Source organism: Molossus molossus, unplaced genomic scaffold, assembly GCF_014108415.1.
Source record: "Molossus molossus isolate mMolMol1 unplaced genomic scaffold, mMolMol1.p scaffold_m16_p_12, whole genome shotgun sequence".
NCBI lineage: Eukaryota > Metazoa > Chordata > Mammalia > Chiroptera > Molossidae > Molossus > Molossus molossus.
Window position 1 is genome coordinate 4,573,776 of NW_023425347.1, and position 22,126 is coordinate 4,595,901.

A 22,126-nucleotide genomic window follows, 5' to 3' on the forward strand; every position below is an offset into this window, starting at 1 on the left:
AAGGAAGAAATTAAAGACTTTCTTGGAAACCAATGAAAATGAACACACAACAACACAAAATCTATGGGATACAGCGAAAGCAGTTCTGAGAGAGAAGTTCATAGCACTACAGGCCTACCTGAAGAAGCAAGAAAAATTCCTAATAGACTATCTAACCTCACAACTTAAAGAACTGGAAAGCAAAGAGAAAGAAAACTCCAGAGCAAGTAGAAGGAAGAAAATAGTAAAGATCAGAGCAGAAATAAATGACATGGAGACCAATAAAACAACTCAAAAGATCAATGAAACAAAGAGCTGATTCTTTGAAAAGATAAACAAGATTGATGGAGTGTTAGCTAGATTCACCAAGAAACAAAGAGAGAGAACACAAATACATAAAATCAGACATGTAAGAGGAGAAATAATAACTAACACCACAGAAATACAAAGGATTGTTAACAGATATTATGAACAAATATACGGCAACAAATTCAACAATCTAAGCAAAATGGACAAATTTCTAGAAACACAGTCTCCCAAAACTGGACTTAGAAGAGATAGAAAACTTGAACAGACCAATAACAACAAAAGAAATTGAAGATGTAATCAAGACTGTCCCGGCAAACAAAAGTCCAGGCCCGGACGGCTTCATGGGGGAATTTTACCGAACATTCAAAGAACAACTAATACCCATTCTCCTCAAACTATTTCAAAAAATTCAAGAAGAAGAAAAACTTCCAAACTCATTTTATGTGGCCAACATAATTATAATTCCCAAACCAGAAAAAGACATTACAAAGAAAAAAAACAACAGACCAATATCCCTGAAGAACATAGATGCCAAAATCCTGAACAAAAATACTAGAAAATCGAATCCAGCAATATATCAAGAAAATTATTCATGACCAACTGGGATTCATCCCAGGGATACAAGGCTGGTACAATATTCACAAATCAAAAAATGTGATACACCACATAATCAAAATGAAAGATAAAAATCATATGATCCTATCAATAGACGCAGAAAAGCATTTGACAAAATCCAGCACCAATTTTTGATAAAAACACTCATCAGTCTGGGACTACAGGAATCATATCTTGACATAATAAAGGCCATATATGAAAGACCTACAGCTAACATCATACTCAAAGGGCAGAAACTAAAAGCATTTCCCTTAAGGACAGGAACAAGACAAGGATGTCCACTTTTGCCACTCTTATTTAACATAGTACTGGAAGACATAGCCACAGCAATCAGACAGGAAGAAAAAATAAAAGGGATCCAAATGGGAAAGGAGGAAGTGAAACTGTCATTATTCGCAGATGACATGATACTATACGTAGAAAACCCCAAAGTCTCCAACAAAAATTTACTAGACTTAATAAATGAATTTGGCGAAGTAGCAGGATACAAAATTAACATCAAGAAATCAATGGCATTCTTACACACCAAATAATGAATTCACCAAAAGAGAAACTAAAAAAACAATCCCAACCCTGGCCACTTTGGCTCAGTGGTTAGAGCATCAACCTGCGGTCCAGAGAGACTGGGTTCGGTTCTCGCTAAGGGCATGTACCTCGGCTGCGGTTTGGCCCTGGCCCTGATTGGGTAATGCGGGTGGCAGCCACTCAATGTGTCCCTTTCACATCGATATTTCTTTCTCTCTCTCTTCCTCTCTCTCCCTCCCACTCTATCTGTACAAAAAATGGAAAAATATCCTCGGATGAGGATAGAAAAAAAAAATACATCAACGACAGATTTCACAGAACTAGAACAAATACTTCAAAAGTTCATATGGAACCAAAAAAGACCTTGAATAGCTACAATCTTGAAAAAGAAGAACAAAGTTGGAGGGATCACATTACCAGATTTCAGGTTATACTACAAAGCGACTGTAATCAAAACAGCCTGGTACTGGCACAAGAACAGAAATATAGATCAGTGGAACAGAACAGAGAACCCAGAAATGGACCCAAGGCAATATGCTTAATTAATATTTGACAAAGGTGGCAAGAGCATACAGTGGAGTAAAGAAAGCCTCTTTAATAAATGGTGTTGGAATAATGGGACATCTACATGCAAAAAAATGAAACTAGACCATCAACTTACACCATACACAAGAATAAACTCAAAATGGTTAAAAGACTTAAATGTGACTCACAAATCCATAAAAATCCTAAAAGAAACTGTAGGCAACAAAATTTCAGACATCATACGCAGCAGAATTTTCACTGATACATCACCTACGTCAACAGAAACAAAGGAGAAAATGAACACATGGGACTACATCAAACTCAAAAGCTTCTGCACAGCAAAAGATACAATCATCAAAATGGAAAAGCAACCCACTGTATGGGAGAGCATAATTGCCAATGATATATCAGATAAGGGGTTAATTTCCAATATATATAGAGTGCTCATACAACTCTACAAAAGGAAGACAAAGAACCCAATTAAAAAATAGACAGAGGAACTAAATAGACACCTCTCCAAACAGGACATACAAATGGCCAAGAGACATATGAAGAAAAGCTCAACATCACTAATCATCAAATTAATGCAACAATGAGGTATCACCTCACACCTGTCAGAATGGCCGCCATCAACAAATCATCAAACAACAAGTGTTGGAGAGGGTGTGGATTAAAGGGGACTCTAGTATACTGCTGGTGGGATGCAGACTGGTGCAGTCACTATGGGAAACAATATGGTGTTACCTCAAAAAATTAAAAATTGAACTTCCATTTGACCCAGTGATCCCACTTCTAGGAATATACCCTAAGAAGCCTGAAACACCCATCAGAAAGAATATATGTACCCCCATGTTTGTAGCAGCACTATTTACAATAGCTAAGATCTGGAAACAGCCCAAATGTCCATCAGTAGATGAATGGATAAGAAAGCTGTGGTACAGACACACAATGGAGTACTATGCAGCTGTAAGAAAGAAAGATCTCCTATCCTTTGAGACTACATGGAGGGACCTGGAAAGTATTATGCTAAGCGAAACAAGCAAAACAGAGAAACACAAGTATCACATTGTCCGAAAGCCTGGGAACTGGCGCCAGGCAAACTGCTCGACCACTGTCTCGCTTGCTCAGCCTTGCCTCCCACCCTGTTCCGGGAACGGCCTGCCCCAAGCTTTGTAGACCAACTCCCATCCTGCTCTTATCGACTCACATTCCAGAGGCTCCCATGCATAGCCCCCGCAAGGTCAAACCCTAACAGACAAATCTCAGCTGCAACGGGTAGATATAAAAAAGCACAAACCCCAGCATCGGGCGCGGCTTCTAGGACTTGACCCTCGGAGTCTGTGAACCCGCCCGGAGTGTGCCCAATTAAGCCTGATCCCCGTTTATTCGGCTGATTGGCTCTCCAGTCTCTTCTCTGTTTTTCGGCGGTGCCCCGGATTCCTTACACATATCTCACTTATTTGTGGAATATAATGAACATAACAGTCTGAGAAATGGGGTAGTCCCAGATACGTGGAAGTGAGGTACAGACTGAGAATCCCTAGTAGAGTGGGTGATGGGGGAGAGATAAACCACAGAACTTATTTGCATGTATGCATGAACAATGAACATGGACAACAAATCTGGGGACCGGGTGGGGAGAGGGAAGGGGGAATCAGTGGGGAAAAAATGAGAAACATCTGTAACAAAAATAAATTTATTAATTAATAAAAAATTAAATAAAAATGATTAAGCCCTGGCCGGTTTGGCTCAGTGGTTAGAGCGTCGGCCTGCGGTCCTGAGAGACCCAGGTTCGGTTCCCGCTAAGGGCATATACCTCGGTTGTAGTTTGTCCCCGGCCCTGGTTGGGTCGTGTGGGTGGCAACCACTCGACGTGTCCCTTTCACGTCGATGTTTCTCTCTCTCTCTCTCTCACCCTCCCACACTCTATCTGAACAAAAAATAGAAAAAATGTCCTCGGGTGAGGATAAAAAAAAAAAAATGATTGGGAAAAAATATAATACTTTTTATAATTGACTTTTTCTACATTAAAAAAGAAGTCCTATAGTTGGCACCACTATATATAGTCTATATAGAATTCAGGAAGTTAATATCAAAATATCAATATTCTGAAACACCTTAAAAGTATAAAGGCACTTGAACTTAGTATTACATTAAACATTTATATATTTTAATTTACATAAAATGTATATAAAAAGGTGTAAGAAGAGAGTGCTTTATTTTATAATGTTACATGTTACTCTTGAAGGTTTCAGGACTTTACATTTTTTACTAACAAGGAAAAAAAGCTTCCTAGTTTCCTAAAAGTACACTATATATACCATTCTTACAGAAAACACAATTATCACTGTTTGAGTAAATCCTCAGAAAAAGTTTTTCTATATAACTGATGTGCTTACAACTTTAATTTAAATGATTTAAGATTATAAGGTATTTATGTAGCTTAATTAAAGTAACTCAAATTCTGAAACTGTTCAAGATTGACTTATCTTTCTCTGTATTAAGAATGTGCTTTTCTTCTATGAGAAATTATACCATAATTTTCTATATTAGGAAAAGAAAGTTTAACATGAACTAATTTCTTAATTGGTAATGTCGAATTACGAGCAAGTATGTCACAGCAACAGGAAGCTAGAACAGTAATCCACCCTTGGGACTATCCACCATCTGGAACACATCTGCGAGACGTATTTCCGCTGAGTGACCAGAAGATAGCGCTTCAGCACTGCACACAAATGCACGAGCCCAGCAAACTGAACAGTGGGCATTAACCCAGAAATGTGTTTTTCTCCCTACCATTTTGCACCATTTTTCTGTTTAAAAAAAAAAAAGTCTTACAACGAGTTATTTTACAGGAAACTTATAATAGGATTATCATTTGAAGAGAAAATAAATGAAAACATTTTAAATTTCAGTTGTCAGAAATTATATACTATCAAGAATATATTAAAAACAAAAACCTGAGGATTCTAAGATTCCTTTTAAATTTCTACCCCAGAAAAGAATTACAAATATGAAGTGGTTTTCATGATAACAAAGTATTACTAAAAAGAACCAAAAAAAGATGAAAAAGAAAAACAATGTCTGTAACAAAATCTGCAAAAGGTTTAAAATATCTTACGAGAAATTAATTTATTTTCTTTTGACTGTTTAACCTCACAATGTGAGCAATAGCTCCTGATGTGTTTAAGAGAAATGTGTGTGTATGTGTATGTACACACACATACACACACAAATACAAACCATATGGTTACAAATTAGAATTATTAAGTTTCACAATATCATGCTCTGATTTATGTGCAGATCATATGCAACTGAAAACAATATTACTTAGTATATTTTCTTGAAAACCTAAATTATCTGCCCCTTGATATCCATCTGAGGACAGTGTTCAACTGTATAACACCCACCTCAGTTTTTACATTAGAATGTTAGCTCGTAATGGGACATTTTGAAGGTGATAGAGACTAAAGTATTTCTAAAACTGTATTTGACTTTGTCTTTTGCAAACTTAATAGTGCATTAATATGAATTACGAGAAGTCATCTTTTATCTTGACAGCAAATTTCTCTGGAAATGAACTGTTCCTATGCTTTTTTCCTACGTCGAAATTTTTTAAAAGCCTTTTACCAAATAGGACTACAACCTTTCTGCCTTCATTTATGCTAATACTAACAATTGTTCCCTATATCTGAAACTGGGGCAGGGTATAATTCTACCTAAGATTCTCATGGCTATGCAACTGGTATGGGGTTTTGCAGCTAGCTTAAGGAATCATAATATGCTTTATCACCTGTAAAAGTTAGGGTTTGAAACTGCAATTTAAAAAGTCTTTTTAGCTATAAAATTCTGACTCTATTATATGAAGTTGAAATCTGAAACTTAAATCATCACTGAGAACAAAATGGAAAAAATGCTTATTCTGCTCACTACTGCTACAATTTAGAACTGATTAGTGGTGTCATCTAAATTATAAAAAGAAAAGCACATCAAGAAAATATTAAAGGCAATTAAAAAAGTAACAGAGAAAACTTCATCAGAATTTTATAATTTTTATCGTGAATCTTACAGCTTAGAAAGCTTAAAGACACGAAGGAGAGTAACCAATAAATATACTCAGATAAATAAGTGTTTCAAGACCCAAATTACTTGGATATAACCTGTCAAAATGATCTGCGAGGAATAGCTCTAGGGTAAAGACTACTCTAGAGACAAAACTGCACATGTAGGAGCACATCCAACAGCATGAAAATCATCACTATAGTATTTGTAGAAAAATAATACAAAAAATATTCTAGAACTGAATGTTCTTTGGGTGTAGTTCTATCTTCTAAATTCCAAAAACTAGTGTTTGAGTTACAATTTTACCAATATTCCAAAGAAAAAACAAGTATCTTATATACAGATGCTTGAAAGAAGCATCTTGGAAGAAAAACTCTTTTAAACACTTAACAATTTTTTTAAAAAACTAAGCTTAGGTACTGACAATCAAGAGTCAATATTTTGATTTTCCAGTTTAATAAATCTTCTATGACATGCTATCAGCAATTTCAAAAGGAGCTCTTTTTCTAATTGTGAATATACAGGAATAATTTAAAGGATTAAAAACAAACACAAAATTTCAAAAATTATTTTTAGATATACTATATTTTGGTTTAACATGAGAAAAATTTTTCAGAAGTTGCAGAAATTATTTTCTTCACAATGCTAATAAAACAATCATAGTAACTTCATTAAAAGAATAAAAGCTGCAGTGTAGAAATAAGTTTAAACTGCTTTATTTTCTTTTAAAAAAAAAACTATCAATCTTTTACAATCTGCTATTAACAAATCTGAAACATGTCTTTTTTTTCCCCACAACTGTGAGATTTCTACTAGATAAAAAGTCTTCAGCTTTATGCTGATCTATATATCTGAGAAGATCTTCTGCAAAGCTCAGAAATGTATGGGTTTACATTAAAACGCTGATTATTACCAAAAAATGATAATTATTTTAAGAAGACTTTATAGAAAATGCTTATCATACCTAGTATTCCATTAGACTTCCCGGAAATCTTATCATGTATCAGTCAAATCCTTTCAACTCAAGATGTACAGGTTTTCCCTATTTTAAATGAAAAGCAGTCAATATTTGTTTTAACAGACCCTATAAAGGGCAGAAGAGACCTTTCTTCAGGGAAGCCTGCAAATGTAGAGCCAGGTGAATAAATTCATTATATTTTCTTATCCTTCGTGCTTCTTGCAAGTTTTCTCACAGTCTGCAATAGTGTAGGGAACAATGATCTACAGCCCTGACTCTCAGAAGGGCAGCTGACTTCCTTACTGCCCTTAAACACCTTTGAACACATTTTCCTGAGCACAGCAGGCCCTTGTCCCATGTGCAGCACGACCACCCACTGTTGCTTGTTGACCAAACACTCAGGGCCAGGAGCCTCCACAGACACAGGCAGGATGGGATTCCTTTCAAGCACAACACACAGAAGAATTTCAATGCCAAAGCTGGGGGGCAGGGGCCGGTGTATCAAGGCAGAATTACAAATTCCTCATGAATTAGACCTGTGTCAACAGATAAAAATGTCCTTTTTGATCTTATACTTCTATATATATTTAAAGTTCCTAGAGGAGCATTTCCTCAATTTAAAGGGTATCATTTAGACAAATTAAACAATAGGAGACATATTTAACATACCTTACTTCATTTTTTAGGGTGTCAGAATTGTCCTTACCAGGTCACAGGCAATAGTTCTGATATAACATCATTCACAACAATAGTTGAAAAAAGAAAAACTATTTTAAAAGCAAAACTACAGGTGTAAATTTTAAAGAAGCATTTATTCGCTAACATTGTCTATCTAAGCAAGAACCATATGAGTCGGATGGATGAATAAACAAAAGAAAATTACTTATGTTTTAATTATAGTACTATGCTTTTCTTGCAATTACATATATAGATTTAAGCAGAGAAAACATGCTAAAAATATATAATAGAATAATTACCAAAATGATAGAATACAGAATTAAAATATTTGTACAAATGAATATTTTAAATTACCAGTTAATGCTAGCATGCAATGTGTGCATGACATTAATTGCCGATTTTTTTTTCCGCTTAAGGACAGGGGAGGTGGTTTAAACACCAAAGTGGTTCCCGGCAACAAGAAATCTTCCTCCAGATACACAGTAAGCCAAGACAGCAGAAAAGAACCAGCTGCCAGGATAACAAATTGAAAAGTCTTTTTGACATAAGCCTGTTGGTCTGTCTGATTTAATAAAGATAGATCACTCATTGTTAAGTGAATAGAATTTAGTATAAAATAGAAAAAACAAGCAAAGAGAACTTAATCCAACTCTTTTCTATGATATTCAACAGCTGTTATTTTACTATATAGGATCTACAAATGAACCTATCGTATTCAAAAAGTAAATCAAATTCTCAACTCTTAGGTTACTGCCTTAAAAAAAAAAAACTGATTAAATAACTGGCATTAATTACTAGTCAATTTTAATTTGGAAGCTAAAACTGTCTTTCCTAATTAAATTTTTAAAAAAATCTATAATCATTATGTACATCCTTGCTGATCTGCATTTAGATACTTAAAACTGCTTATATAAATTTTACTATTTATAAACAACAGTGACAACTTCTAATCGTATGCATCAGATATTCTAATGGTAAACAATTACAGTGGAACCTTAATTCTCCAAATTAATTCATTCCGGAAGGCTGTTCAAGAAGCAATTTGTTCAAAAACTAAATCATTTTTTCCCTTTAGAAATAATGTAAACTGAATTAATCCATTTCAGATCCCCCAATGATTCCGTTTTAACCTTTATTATATACAGTACATGTCTAATGTACTGTTTAATCTATAAACAAACACTTCTTTTCTTGGATTTATCGAACCACCTTCAGCACTCCTTCCAGGGGTGTCTTTCAGGACACAGCAGCTGTATGAGGTCAGCATACAGCAGCTTAGCTTTTTCACTATCATGGCCTCCAAAATGCTGTCGCTGGCTAACTGCTTTTCATTTATCCATAACAACAACAGTTTTCCTACCTCTTCAGTTGCCTGTGATCATCCCTTCTTTCACATTAGCATTCTTGATGGCCTCTCTACGTTTTAAAATTGCACCAGCAAGAAAGCAAAAAAATAAAACCCCCAAAAAACACACACAAATATTCACAGCACAATTTCCTGAGATTTTAACAAGCAAGGTTTAGCACCAGTAAACTGCCCCTTTGTTTGTGGCCTGAGAGATGCTTTTTGTCATGCTGATGTCTTAGCATGAAAGGGTTGTGAGGTTGAGAACCAAAGTTTGTTTCAACAACCCAGACATTATTTCCATGAACAGCTTGGTCAAGAACTGGTAACTGTTCGAGATGGGAGACATTTGAGAACTGAGGTTTGACTGTAATCGTAAATCTCATTCATGGCACACTGAGTATCACCTAGTTTTCTTTCCTCTTTCTGAAGAAAAGACAAAAGGATAATCAGACCACCACTATGCTGGAAAGAGGTTTTTCACTGCCATCATAAACTGCTACTTTTCTTCTTTTCTCTCCTACATCTACTGTCTTCTATATATACCTCATAACTTATCAATCTTAAAGCAAATAAATAAAATCCCACTAGAAAATTAAAAAGCATTTCATCTTCTAAAGTCAATTTAAAAAATACTCTGTAGTTACAACATGCAAAAGAACAAGTGTGTATATAAAGCTGGGGTTGTGGAATCTACACTGGAATAGATTTAGTTGCAGGGAAAAGGTAAAAATCAAATTAATGTCTCCTGTTGGTTCTTGCTGCAGGTGTGCCTTTCCGGTGTTCTTTTAAAATCAACTTCTGTTATTCTGCATTCATATGGTTATGATAAACATTCAGGAGAGGAACTATTTTTAAATCTCCAGAAAATAAACTTCATTAAAAATCCTTTCTAATGTACAACCTCATTGTAACAACTTGAAAATAAAAATTATAATTTTATTAGAATTTAATATGTGCATGACACTGTTTTACTGTCTTTTTAACCAAGGAAATATTTTTATAGTCCCATAGAAAATTCGACGCATCTGCTGCCGGCTTTCTGACAGAGGCTGAAATTTAATCTGGTGGACAGTAAGTCTACCTAACCCTGCATTATGGAAATACTACAATTACATTTATTAATACCTCACTTATTAAAAGCGAACTGTAAGTTATATACATAAAGGTCAAGAAATATTAAGAAAAACTACAGTGTGGTTATACTATGTAAATTCACAAAATTATACATAAATTGTAAAATATAATTTATGTATGTATTTATGAGCTTTAGAGTTGAAAATACATATAGTTTTTTAATATCTTTAGGTCTTTGGGTAAACAAACATTTTTATTTCAGCAAGTGGTTAATCTAATAACCTACTCAATTTTTGAAATAATTAGAAGAGTAGGTATTTAGCCCGGCCTCTAAAATATTCTCATTATTTTTCTTCTACAATAAATCCATACTGGGATAATTTAGAATAAATCTTTCAGGTGTGATCTATCATATCTAAGTTTTCAAAGAAAACCTGTGCCACATATAAATGTATTTCCTTCTGTTGTGCAACTACTTCAAAGAATGTCTTGCATGGTTAAATTATTGCTCCTATTCTAACATCCACCAATGTGCCCCATCCTAATGTATCCTAATTAAGTACATATCTGTGAGCAGGCTGAAACATTTCCCCTTGAATCATTACACACAGCCAACATATATTATAAGAGTTAAATTCATTTTCAGAACAAAGAAAAAAACACCTTTGAAGTCTACCTTTAAAAGTCCTGTTTGGGAATGTCAGTAGGGGGTTAACCAAAGGCTTTTCCTGGCAAGAAACTTGAAGACTAAGTCTAATTTTGGATCTATTTCACAGGAATCGAGGGGACAAATGACACTTCTTATAAGGTGGTAAAAGTTTTCCATGTGTAACAATTCAGGACACAGGGCTAGTCTGAACATGGGGGAACAGAAACAAATGGTTAACTGGTTCAGGCTGGGAAAAAAATCACTCTTCATTAGTATTTAAGTTTTCAAGATGAGTGTTTAAAATGTTAATCTTTATTTCCTCTCTTTGTCTCCCCTTAGGGAAACCAAAAGATCACATCTAGGCTACAGAGAGGTAGGCCACGGAGGAGGAGTGAGAACACTTGGGGATAAGTGGCCAAGTGAGTTGAAGGTGCAATGGTAATCTCCTGTTCTTGTGCACCAGTGTTTTTAATAGAGACAGTATCATCATCTTAGTTCAGTTATGTTATTACTATAAAAATTGAAATCCAGAAAAAGATCTAGTACAGTGTTCATAAGAATATCAACCTTATGACTTCCCTCTGCTGACAAATGCTTCATATACAAAAGAATCTTCCCTAGAAAAGGTTTTTTATGTAGGACTGATGTCTCTGAAAATCCATTACCGTTTTTTGCTCATAAAATTTTCTCTGAAGACAACAGGATTACATATAAATAACGGTTCCCCTACAAACCATCAAGTAAAGATTTTAAGTCTCAAAAAAATCTGTATGTTAATTAAATGTATGCTTAAAGATCAGCTTTACTTAAATAAACAACAACACAAAGAAACCTTTTCCTGTCTGAAATATTTATAGTCTACCTATTTTAATTTGTATTTTATTTAATAAGACTGTCTCAGTTCTTAACCATTGTTCTGCCTGTGGATTTACCTAAAAAATTACAACTATTTCTCTTCTTCAGTGTTAAAAGTCCAAGCACAGATTATAATACAAGGACTTACAACTCCTTCTTTAGATTTAGAAAATAGATTCCTGAGAATACCTGAAAAAAAACAATGAAGCTTTAGCCTGGCCAGTGTGGCTCAGTGGCTGAGCATCATCAACCCATGCAGCAAGAGGTCGCTGGTTCCATTCCCGGTCAGGGCACATGCTCATGTTGTGGGCCAAATCCCCAGTGGAGGGCATGCAGGAGGCGGCCAATCGGTGTTCTCTCTCATCAATGTTTCTGTCTCTCTCTCCCTCTCCCTTCCTCTCTCCCTCTCAAATCAATAAAGAAACAAAAACAAAAACAAAAACAAAACAATGAAGCTTCATAACAAAGTGGTAGATGAGATGCAGGCAAGGTCATCATATCATGTTCACCATCAGAAATGCTATCTGATGGAAACATTTGCTCCATTAATAGAAAACAAAGAGGTCTGGTGGAACTTGCTCTCCTACTTCACTGATCAGAGGGAATGCACTCTGGTGGGATGGGGAGAAATCTGAACCACTCACTACTTTTGCCACTTTTCAGGACATAAAGAAGTTGGGTTGTTACCTGGCTTCTCTGAGATACCTTCCTCAAATGCAAAATAGATGTAAAGTCACCTACTGAACATCTGTTGGGAACAGACAATTTCCCAGGTTTCTTTCACATCTAAAGGGTCATAATTATGAAAGGATGTCCAATAGAAAGTCCAAATGATATTTAGGAGCTTCCCCCCAATATTATCTTACACTTATATTATACATAATTAGGACACTCATAAATAGCAATTAAGAGTCCATCAAGAACAACTGGTAATAGATTATATAAAAGAAAAATTGTGCTTATTCCCAGCAAACTTATAATTAAGATGAATATTTTATATTTGCATATATACCTATACATACATATACCTATACTATATAATTATATTACCTATACAAATGTAGATAACTGTATATTAAATAGCTAAAATGTAACCAATGACACACATATGCATTAATGACAACAACTAGAAAAAGATCTAACTGTAAAGTGGCCAAAGTGGACCATGTCTTACAGAAGGCTGATTTTTCCATTCTAGGAAAGATGTTCTTGTCCATATTTATGCCAGATTTTATATCAGTTGCCTTTGCACTGAATATAAGTTAAAAAACCATGGTATTAATATACTTAGATCCTGAAGATATTACCTGCTTCTGAATTTGAAAATTAATTGAATATTTGATAATATAAAGAAATAAATCATTGATAATATTTTAAGTAATGATAATGATGTTTTGGTTACAGTTTTTCAAAAATGTCTTTATCTTTAAAAATTACTGCTGAAATAATTATGGATGAAATGCTATGACTTGCTTCAAAAATAATTCAGGGTGAGGGAGAGGGGTAACAACAAATGAGGGTATAGGTAAGATTGGCTATGAGTTGATAACTGTTGAAACATGGGAGGTTATTATATTACCCTTTCTGCTTTTAAGTATGTTTGGAATTCTCCAAAATCAAATAATAAAAACCCCTTCTGATGTGAACTCAAAAGAGCACACCAATATTCCAATTAAAATGCTCCCATATCTTAGGGTTACCCATGTTGTTTATATTGATAATGTCTGCTGACAACAAAAGAGGGCACAGGCAACATGTTCTCTGGAATGTCAAGGAAAATTAAAATATAACCTATAAACATCTGACTAATAAATTTAGGAAATTTACACTGTCTTGTCCTGAAACTTGTTGAGTAAGTTCAAAGGGATGATTATTACTTTTTACTTCCTAATCAAAAGACCAACTTATGAAAATAACTTCAGGTAAAGCTTGTCACTAACAAATGGATCCATTTGATGTACACTAGTTTAATTATCTCACAAGTGATGAGCAAGTTTTGCAATAAGCTTGGTCAGAATGAATTTAAAAAGTAGGGCTCCAGTTACACATAGGCCATTGTCATTTTTTTTTTTCCCCAGAAATACTGATTTTAAGCAGATCTGAATGAATGCATACAGTAAAACATAACATCAAGATGATGGAAGGAATCCATCAGTAAAAGTATCTCTCCATTTATCTTCAAGAAAAATTCAGACCTCTAGCAGTGTAATATTGGTTATCGGATATTTCAGATATGGATATGACTATAAGATATATGAGATTTCCAATCTGAAATAGTTTCTACATTGCCCTCATAATATACACACATCCCAGAAATTAAAATATTTTCATAACCAGATTATCATCAGATAGTTTTTTCTAGGCACAAGAAGGAAAATCCTTGATCAGACCATGCATCTTGTTTTTTATCTGAAGAACATCATCACTATTTAGTGAAGTGGGGAATGAAGTGACAATGTTTGAAAACCTACTAGGTATCTATACTACTTCTCATGCCTCTTCATCTGGATAACTGATATTCGTCATTTGGGTTCAATGGAAATATCACCTCCTTGAGAAAACTTCCTTGGATCTCCTCCTTACGGCACTGCAGGAGAATTCTGTACTCCCCACTTCATACTTTCTTTTTTTTTCTCTTTTTTTAAAGAGAGAAACATCGATGTGAGAGAGACATATCAAGTGGCTGCCACCCACACGACCCTAAGCGGGGCTGGGGACAAACTGCAACAGAGGTACATGCCCTTAGCGGGAGCCGACCCTGGGACTCTCTGGTCCATGGACCGACACTCTTAACAGCTGAGCCAAACCGGCCAGGGCTTCGTAACATTTTTCAAAGTTATATCTATGTAATAAATACGTACATGATTTTTTTTAAAAAAATATCTCTTCCACTAGCCTACAAGGTCCAAGAGGTCAGAGGTCATGTCAGTCTTGCTCATTACTGTATTTCCAGTTCCTTGCATAGCATCTGGTACACTGATTATCAATCCTTGCTGTACCTGGATCATCTGGAAGCTTTAAAAAATACTGATATCTAAATTCCACTGCTAGAGGCTCTACTATAATTGGTAGGAATGGAGTGGAGGACAGGAATTGATATTTTTTAAAAACATGAAGGGAAATCTGATGAATAGTCAAGGTTTAGAGGCCTGCCTAACATAGTAGAGTCAATAAACAAATACATAAGGCCCTCTAAGTACCTTCAAATACTATCATTTGATATTATTTTCACTTGCTAAAACTACAACATAATTAATTACATTAATAGGAATTTTGATTTGGCATAAAAAAAAAAGAGATACTTGGGTTTTCCTAAGAATCAAGACTAGAAAAGAACAGCATCATAGTTGGAAAGTGCTCTAATTCATGACAAAACTGCTATAAATAAATATTCTGTGCCAGGACTATTCTCATGTTACACCACTTACTCCTGGAAACCATATTAGGTATCACTATGCCTTCTTTTATATAATCTATTTGGCATCTCAGGCCACTGCCACCGCATTTGCCAAGGTCAACACCAGCCTCTGCTAAATCTAAAGGACACCTCTTTATCTTATTCTTCTTTTGAAACCCTTGCTGATCACTCGTTCCTCTTTGCTTTGGCGATACTATACCCTCCTAGCCTATGAATACCCCTTCTTCTTCTCTTTTGCAGGTTTCTCTTCTACCAGTCCAGTCAATATCTCTCCTCAGGATTCTGTCTTAAGTTTGCTCCTTTTATTTTTATTTTTTGGGTGAAAGCATCAGCTCCCAGGAACCATCTATATACAGTTCATATTCAAATATCTCCCTCTTTAAATTCAACTCCTACTGACTATCTCCACTTGCATGTCCAAACAAAAGGGGGAAAATATCATTTTTCTCCTCCAGGTGCCCTAACTAAATGGTGCCATCATCCTAACTAGCCGCCGAGGTCAGATTCCAGTTTCTGAACAGCTCTCAGATCCAGCCCTCTCCATACCACCACCTGCAGGCTAGGACTGATGCCTGAACAGCAGCCTCCTAACCATCTTCCTGCTCTGGGCTTACACCCCCTCATCCATTCACCACATAGAAAGACAGTCGTCTTTTAAAAAATAAATCTCACTGGGTGTTCCCCTTGCTTCGAATCCTTAAATGCTCCCACAACCCCTTCTGAAAAAAGTCCAAATCCCTTGAAGCAGTGAACAAAGTGTATCTTTAGCCACTCTGATCATGCTCTAAGCTCTGGCCACACAGAATTCAGTAGCCTTCTCTTACTTTCTCATCCTGAAATGGTTTTTATCTCTTTCTTCTTCCCCACTTCTATTTCAACTGGCCAATACAGATACCACACAGATCTCAAAACACGTAGCATTTTCTTCAGATCTTGGAATATCACGTCTGTGACCTCAAAAGTCTGGATCAACTGCTGTTTCTAAGTGCTACTACGGCAGCTGAAACTTCCCAGGCTTAGAAAGGAGCACGCTGTATTCTACTGGTCACTTTCCCTGTCCCTCTCTCCTGCTATTTGGAAGCTTTGTGTGAGCCAGGCTCTTGTTTGCCGTACTGACCACTGCATCCTTAGCCCCCCAAAATGGCTTGCACAGACCCTTCAGAATATTCAATGTTTGTGAATGCAGGTGTGACTTCTTCCTTCAAACTTACCTCGAGGTCTCTGCAAAGGCTGGTCCTCTTTTCAGACTGCAGTGGGCCCAGCAGGCTGCTTCACATCCTTCCAGCTCTTAGCTAACATGGAGCCTTCCCCAAGGCCCCTTCCCAAGCCAGCTATCTAAAGCATTCTTTGCAGTTCTCCCTCAAATACCATTATTTTTCTTTATATCACTTGGCAAACCTTTGTATTTGGTTAGTTATGTATCTAATTCTACATGGGCAGGAACCATGTCTGTTTTATTCACCACTATCTATCTGCACTGAACATAGAGCCTGGTACATAGCAGGACTCAACATACATATGAAAAATTAACAACTGACTATTAACATTCATCAAGGAATAATATAATTTCTAACAGCATGTTGCTTCTCACATAAGTTTGTCCCCTAAACCAATCTCTGTCAGTTATTGCCAGTTAACCATAACAATAGGCATATTTAAAGAATTTTCTGTTCTGTTACTCAGGTATAATGCTAACCAGGGGCAAAAAAAACCCCAAAAAACCCACAGATACAGATATCAAGAAAAATAATTAATCATTCCTTTAACCATTAAGTGTTCCCAAACTGTGTTGAAGTGACAACATGAAGCAATGATGCCCTGGAAGAGAGAGGACCTGCCTTTCAGATCTTGGATGTAGCCCTCCTTGCAGCTGTGCATGAGCTGAAGGATCCATCTGTGTTGGGCTCCAATACACTGCCAAGCAGGGTCACCCGGCGCATGAAGGTCAGACAGGTACCTGAAAGAGCAAGGCCAAGGCAGACTAAGCAGGCTTCCTCTACACAGCCATAAATAAGGATGAAAGGAAAGCTAGCATATTTCAAAATCATCACTTTTTTAAAAGAAAACCTAAACTTTTATCAATTAGTAAAGCAGTTATCAGAATTAGTTTCTAATATTTATTTCTAAATGAAATAGATTCAAATTTCTTTTCATAAAGTTTTGTTAACAAACAAGAATAGAGCTGTATTTTATAAAACTAGGACTTTATAAAAAGATAACAAAGAAGACAAAGACAAGCTACTTTAATCCAATATACTTAGTGAGAACTTACCTTATGTGTAGTATTTACATTTACTTCACAGAATGTTTATATTTAGTTCTGTCATCATATAAAACACAGGTGGGAGCCAACAGAGGACACCCGGTGAATATTTTTTCGATTTCAGGTGGTTTTTATTTCTCTCTGGTCTGAAGCATGGCCACTAGATGCCACAGTGTCACAGTTTTCTAGACAGTCTACCAAGGGTCAACTGAAACTTCAAGCCATTTTATTACATGAAGAGATTTGATGACAACAAGCACCTACCTCTGAAGTCTAAACCCTAATCCATGACTGGGAAAATACTTCTCTAGAATATAGCATAGATGGGCATTTTTCATAGATTTAGTGAAGTTCTTAAAATATTTACAGTTTTCTCTGTACCTTAAAATATCTAAACCCAGATATACAACTGAAATAGATTTTAGTTAAAAAATTTCTGCCAAATATTCAAGATTTGGCACTGGGCCCTCACAAAATATATAAATATAACAAGTTAAATCAAATTAAATTAACTCCAAAAGCTGAGTTTATTGTCTTAAAAATTACTCTTAGACCATAAGCTGCCTGTTGTCTTGAGGTTCAAGATTTTTGTTCAATGACAAATTTTAATTAATGGTTACAAGCTGTGACCTCTAGTCAAATCTTAGTAACTCAGGGAATCATCCGATGCCCCTCTCCCATGTTTCTAGGACTGGGTATTTCCTTACTCGCAGACATCTCAATTAGTAGCTAATTAGAGGGGAAACATTTTGTAGTTAGTTAGCAATAAATAAAATGTTGAGAAGAAATCTGACATCACATTTAGGAACCATCCGCCCTGACCCCGACCTCCAGGCTAATGGACACGGCCTGGGTTCTGAGAAGAGCTGGGCTTTTCTTTGTCCTGTCAAAGGGCCCCTTAAACAGCGTGGCTCACACTGCAGAGGGCTGCCCTGGACACAGCATGAGAGCGGGCCCTTCTCCTCCTACCTGTCACTCTCTATTTACAGGCTACAAGTAGCCTATGTTTGTATGAGAAAGTGACAGATCAGGTAATAGCATCCCTAGAAGAAAACTACAGTCTAACAAATTACACTTAGCTTGACACAAATAATTCATTTCAAAGCTTTTAAAACCCAATCAGATTATTCCTCTCTCATAAGGCTTTCTTCTCTTATTGACTGGAATATAAATATGACAAATGATATGTTGTGTCATTTCTCCAAAAATGTGACTTTTTCCTGTCTTGCGAGGGAGACTTTGCCTTGGAATTCTCCTTAGGTTTGTTTTGTGTCCCAATACTTCTGCAACACTTTCCCTCATATAACATCAGATGTGTTTCAGTTGTAAGGCATAGGAATATTCTTTCAGGAAAGCTGCTTCCTTTTACTTTTTAAAGTACTGAATAAGCACACAGATGAACCATTAAAAGGACTCTTTCTCAAGCAAGAGAAACCAATACGCATTTTTTGCTTAGTAACTTTTAAAATTGTTAAGTTTCTTTAATTTGGTGACTAGATTCTTGCAAAATTTAATAATAACCCTCTTTCAATTGCCTTATTAACGGGTATTATGTTAAAGTTTTATAAAGAAAGATAAACATGTTCTCTCAGAAATTCTAGTGTTTCGGTTTAAAAGTACAAACTGTGCTAGGCTTTTACTTGGTTAAATGACTTAATCCAGTAAATTTCTTCTTTTCTTTTAGTAAGTAGCTTAAAAATAAATACTAGTTACATTTCAAAAATATTTGTTTAGAATATGACACATTATTGCCATTTCTTTTAAACCTGTGTATATTAAAGAACACTTTGTAAAATACTTTATTAGAGGAAAAAAGTTAAAATATGTTAATGATGATGAGCATAGGCTCAATATTTTAAAATTTAAGAAGTAAAGTTTTTAGCCCTATTCTAATATAATTTTTAACAATTATCAGGGATAGGAACACAATGACATAGGAAGAAGTATATAAAACTTTACTTCTTTCTAAAAAAAAAAGAAGATAAAGACATAATGAGAGTAAAAATAATCAGGAAGTTTTTTATTAGATAAAATAGAGAAAAGTAAGATAATACAGTAGTAATCTTATTTTCACTCATACCATGCATAACTTCAATTATGTAAGGTAACTAATACAGATGCATTTTTGTTGATGATAAGCTGTTTCTACCCCCCATGAGGTACTCTTACAGTTCCTATCATCATAGATTCCAAAGTCCAAAACATATCTGACCTGGTTGTAATGTTATTTTTGTCCTATTTATTAATAGTAAAAATTACTTAGTTCAAAAAGAATAATAGAATTGCTTAATGTCTTCCCAAAGCATCAAAAATAAAATAATGATTAAAAAATAAATGAACTACTTAACACTGTTATTGACATTCTTGTTCTTTTTCCTTTAAAACAGCAGGTAAAAGCATTTAAATAGGCCATTTGAAAGAATCTTTTTTAACACCTACTATCTTCTAACTGCTATCCAGTAGGTTAACCAGTCATAAGAACCACACATTCAATAATCACTACATAAAGAAATCATACACGTAATATGATTTAACACATTACTATCAGCAAATTTAACAGAATAAATGTCAACAGTAAAAATAAATACAAAGCATAATTAGCGAACACAGACAAAACATTAACCAACTGTATCCTGGACAAGATGATTAACATTCCTGCAACTCTGTTTCTTTATATGTGGGGGAAAAAAGTTCTTGGATAACTAATGTGTAGTTTATTTCTACAAGCCAGAAAAATCCCCAAATACATTCTTTTTTATGAAGGTAGCTTAGAGAAAAGCAAAGACAGGCTCTGAAAGCAGACAAACAGCAGTCCTACTACCAGCTGTGTGTGCTGAGCAAGCAATGAAACCTAAGGTGCCCTGGCTGGGTGGCTCAGTTGGTTGGAGTATTGTCCTGTACACCAAAAGGCTGCAGGTTTGATTCTGGATCAGGGCACATACCTAGGTTGTGGGTTCGATCCTCGGTCAGAGGTATACGAGAGGCAACCAATTCATGTTTCCCTCTCACATCGATGTTTCTCTTCCTTTCTCCCTCTCCCCCTCTCCCCCGACCCCTTTTTCCTCTCTCTTGAATCAATAAAACAAATAAAATTCATATCCTTATGTAAGGATTAAAAAAAAAAAACTACCAGAGGCTCAGTCTCCTCACTAGTATACTAGGTATAATACAAATGGCCCTATGTGGAGGCTGGGAGGATTAGAAATGATAAACAGCATACCTAGCATGGTGCCCAGGTGCTCTGAAGACAAGGGGTAGTGGCAGCAATCAATTTCAGTGTTTTCTACTCCATGACAAAAGCCTCCTCTTCCTTTCCTCTTGGGCAATGCAAATATCCTGACAGTGACAATGGCTCATGCTCCTACTGTGCTCCTGCATCACTGGGAACACAGGTCTGAATGTGGACCCTGGTCCCTCCACAAGTGCAACCAAGCAGCAGCTTTCAGACCAGACCCTCTTGTCCATACCTGGGAATTATTTTCAATGGTCACATGGCAACAACAGCCAGATGCATGAATATATGTAGTCCATTATTTTATAACTACCTATTCAGTAAACTTCATTAAATAAAGAGGAGGGTATTAAGTTTGAGAAATAAAAGCTTATTCTGAGAATAAGATCACATTAAAAATATGACAGTAGAAAATATTTTTAAATCATAGATATAATAGCTTAAATTTATATGCTTTGTCTCCAAATCCTGATATAAACACTATATATAGATACATGTGTGTGTATCTATATACACACACCACACATACACTCATGTAATTTATTGTCTACTTATTATGTTCCTGATGCTATATTACATTCTTAGATGTATTCTTTTTTTTTTTTATCCTCACCCGAGGACATTTTTCCATTTTTTGTTCAGGTAGGGGGGGGGGGGGGAGGAGAGGAACAGAGAGAGAGAGAGAAACATCGATGTGAAAGGAACCCATCGAGTGGCTGCCACCCGCACAACCGACCAGGGCCGGGGACAAACTGCAACCGAGGCACGTGCCCTTAGCGGGAACTGAACCCGGGTCTCTCAGGACCACAGGCTGACGCTCTAACCGCTGAGCCAAACCGGCCAGGGCCTTAGATGTAGTCTTGATTATGTTTTACAACTACCCTCAGACATGAACCATGTTAGCATGTCCATTTCACAGAGGAATAAACTGAAAAAGAAAACTCAAGTCACCCAAAGTGAACAGCTAGTTCCCATTATGCTACAATGCTTCTTTCTATGGCCTTCTCATCATACCCTGTGATTTCCATCACTTTCAGTATTACTGCTATTTTTTAGTTTCCCATTTCCTTTTCAAGACTAAAACCTTTCTCTCTACTGCTGAGCCATGACCCATTCTTGTGGTATGAAGAATTTCCCACACAGTGTGACAATGTTACACTCTAAATCATACAGGGAGCTCCTGCCTGTGGCCTGTGGGTGCCCAAAGATGCAACACCCATATCATCCCACTAGGTTAGGTAAGCTCTTGTTGAGCAGGAGGGAGAAGTGACAAAGTAATGAGGCTAATTTTCCTCTCCCCAAACAGGCAGGATTTTCTTGCCCTTCAAGAGTGAGTACTTGCAAATATATTAGTATACTAGGGTTTTGGTGTCCTGCATTAGGTACTCCTAAGTGTTTTCCCTTTCATTATTTCATCATTCTCTTAATTTTCCCCAAATTAGCTTTAAGAGTTAAATGAAGTATCCAATATAATACAGATATAGATGATTTTTGAAAATCCTTGCAGAAGGTTTACCTTATATAACGTTTTTGGTCATGTAAAGTAGATGGTGTCTCAAGCAATTTATCCAGAAGTAATTCTCTTAAAGCTTCAATCCGTGTTTCTACTTCAGCATAATCTATTTTTTAAAACGAG

The 22,126-nt window shown here is 35.9% G+C and overlaps 1 protein-coding gene across 17 annotated transcripts in view; it reads right to left on the reverse strand.

The window, feature by feature from the left end:
• EXOC2 (exocyst complex component 2) overlaps window positions 1-22,126 on the reverse strand; it is a 206,102-nt gene that overhangs the window by 77,617 nt on the left and 106,359 nt on the right. For all 17 annotated transcript variants that reach the window (XM_036257415.1, XM_036257413.1, XM_036257405.1 and 14 more), the window contains 2 exons: window positions 22,007-22,109; window positions 16,834-16,952 (listed from right to left, as the gene is read on the reverse strand). In XM_036257415.1, coding sequence (XP_036113308.1) covers window positions 16,834-16,952; window positions 22,007-22,109 — 222 coding nt within the window. The remainder of the gene's footprint in view (window positions 1-16,833; window positions 16,953-22,006; window positions 22,110-22,126) is intronic.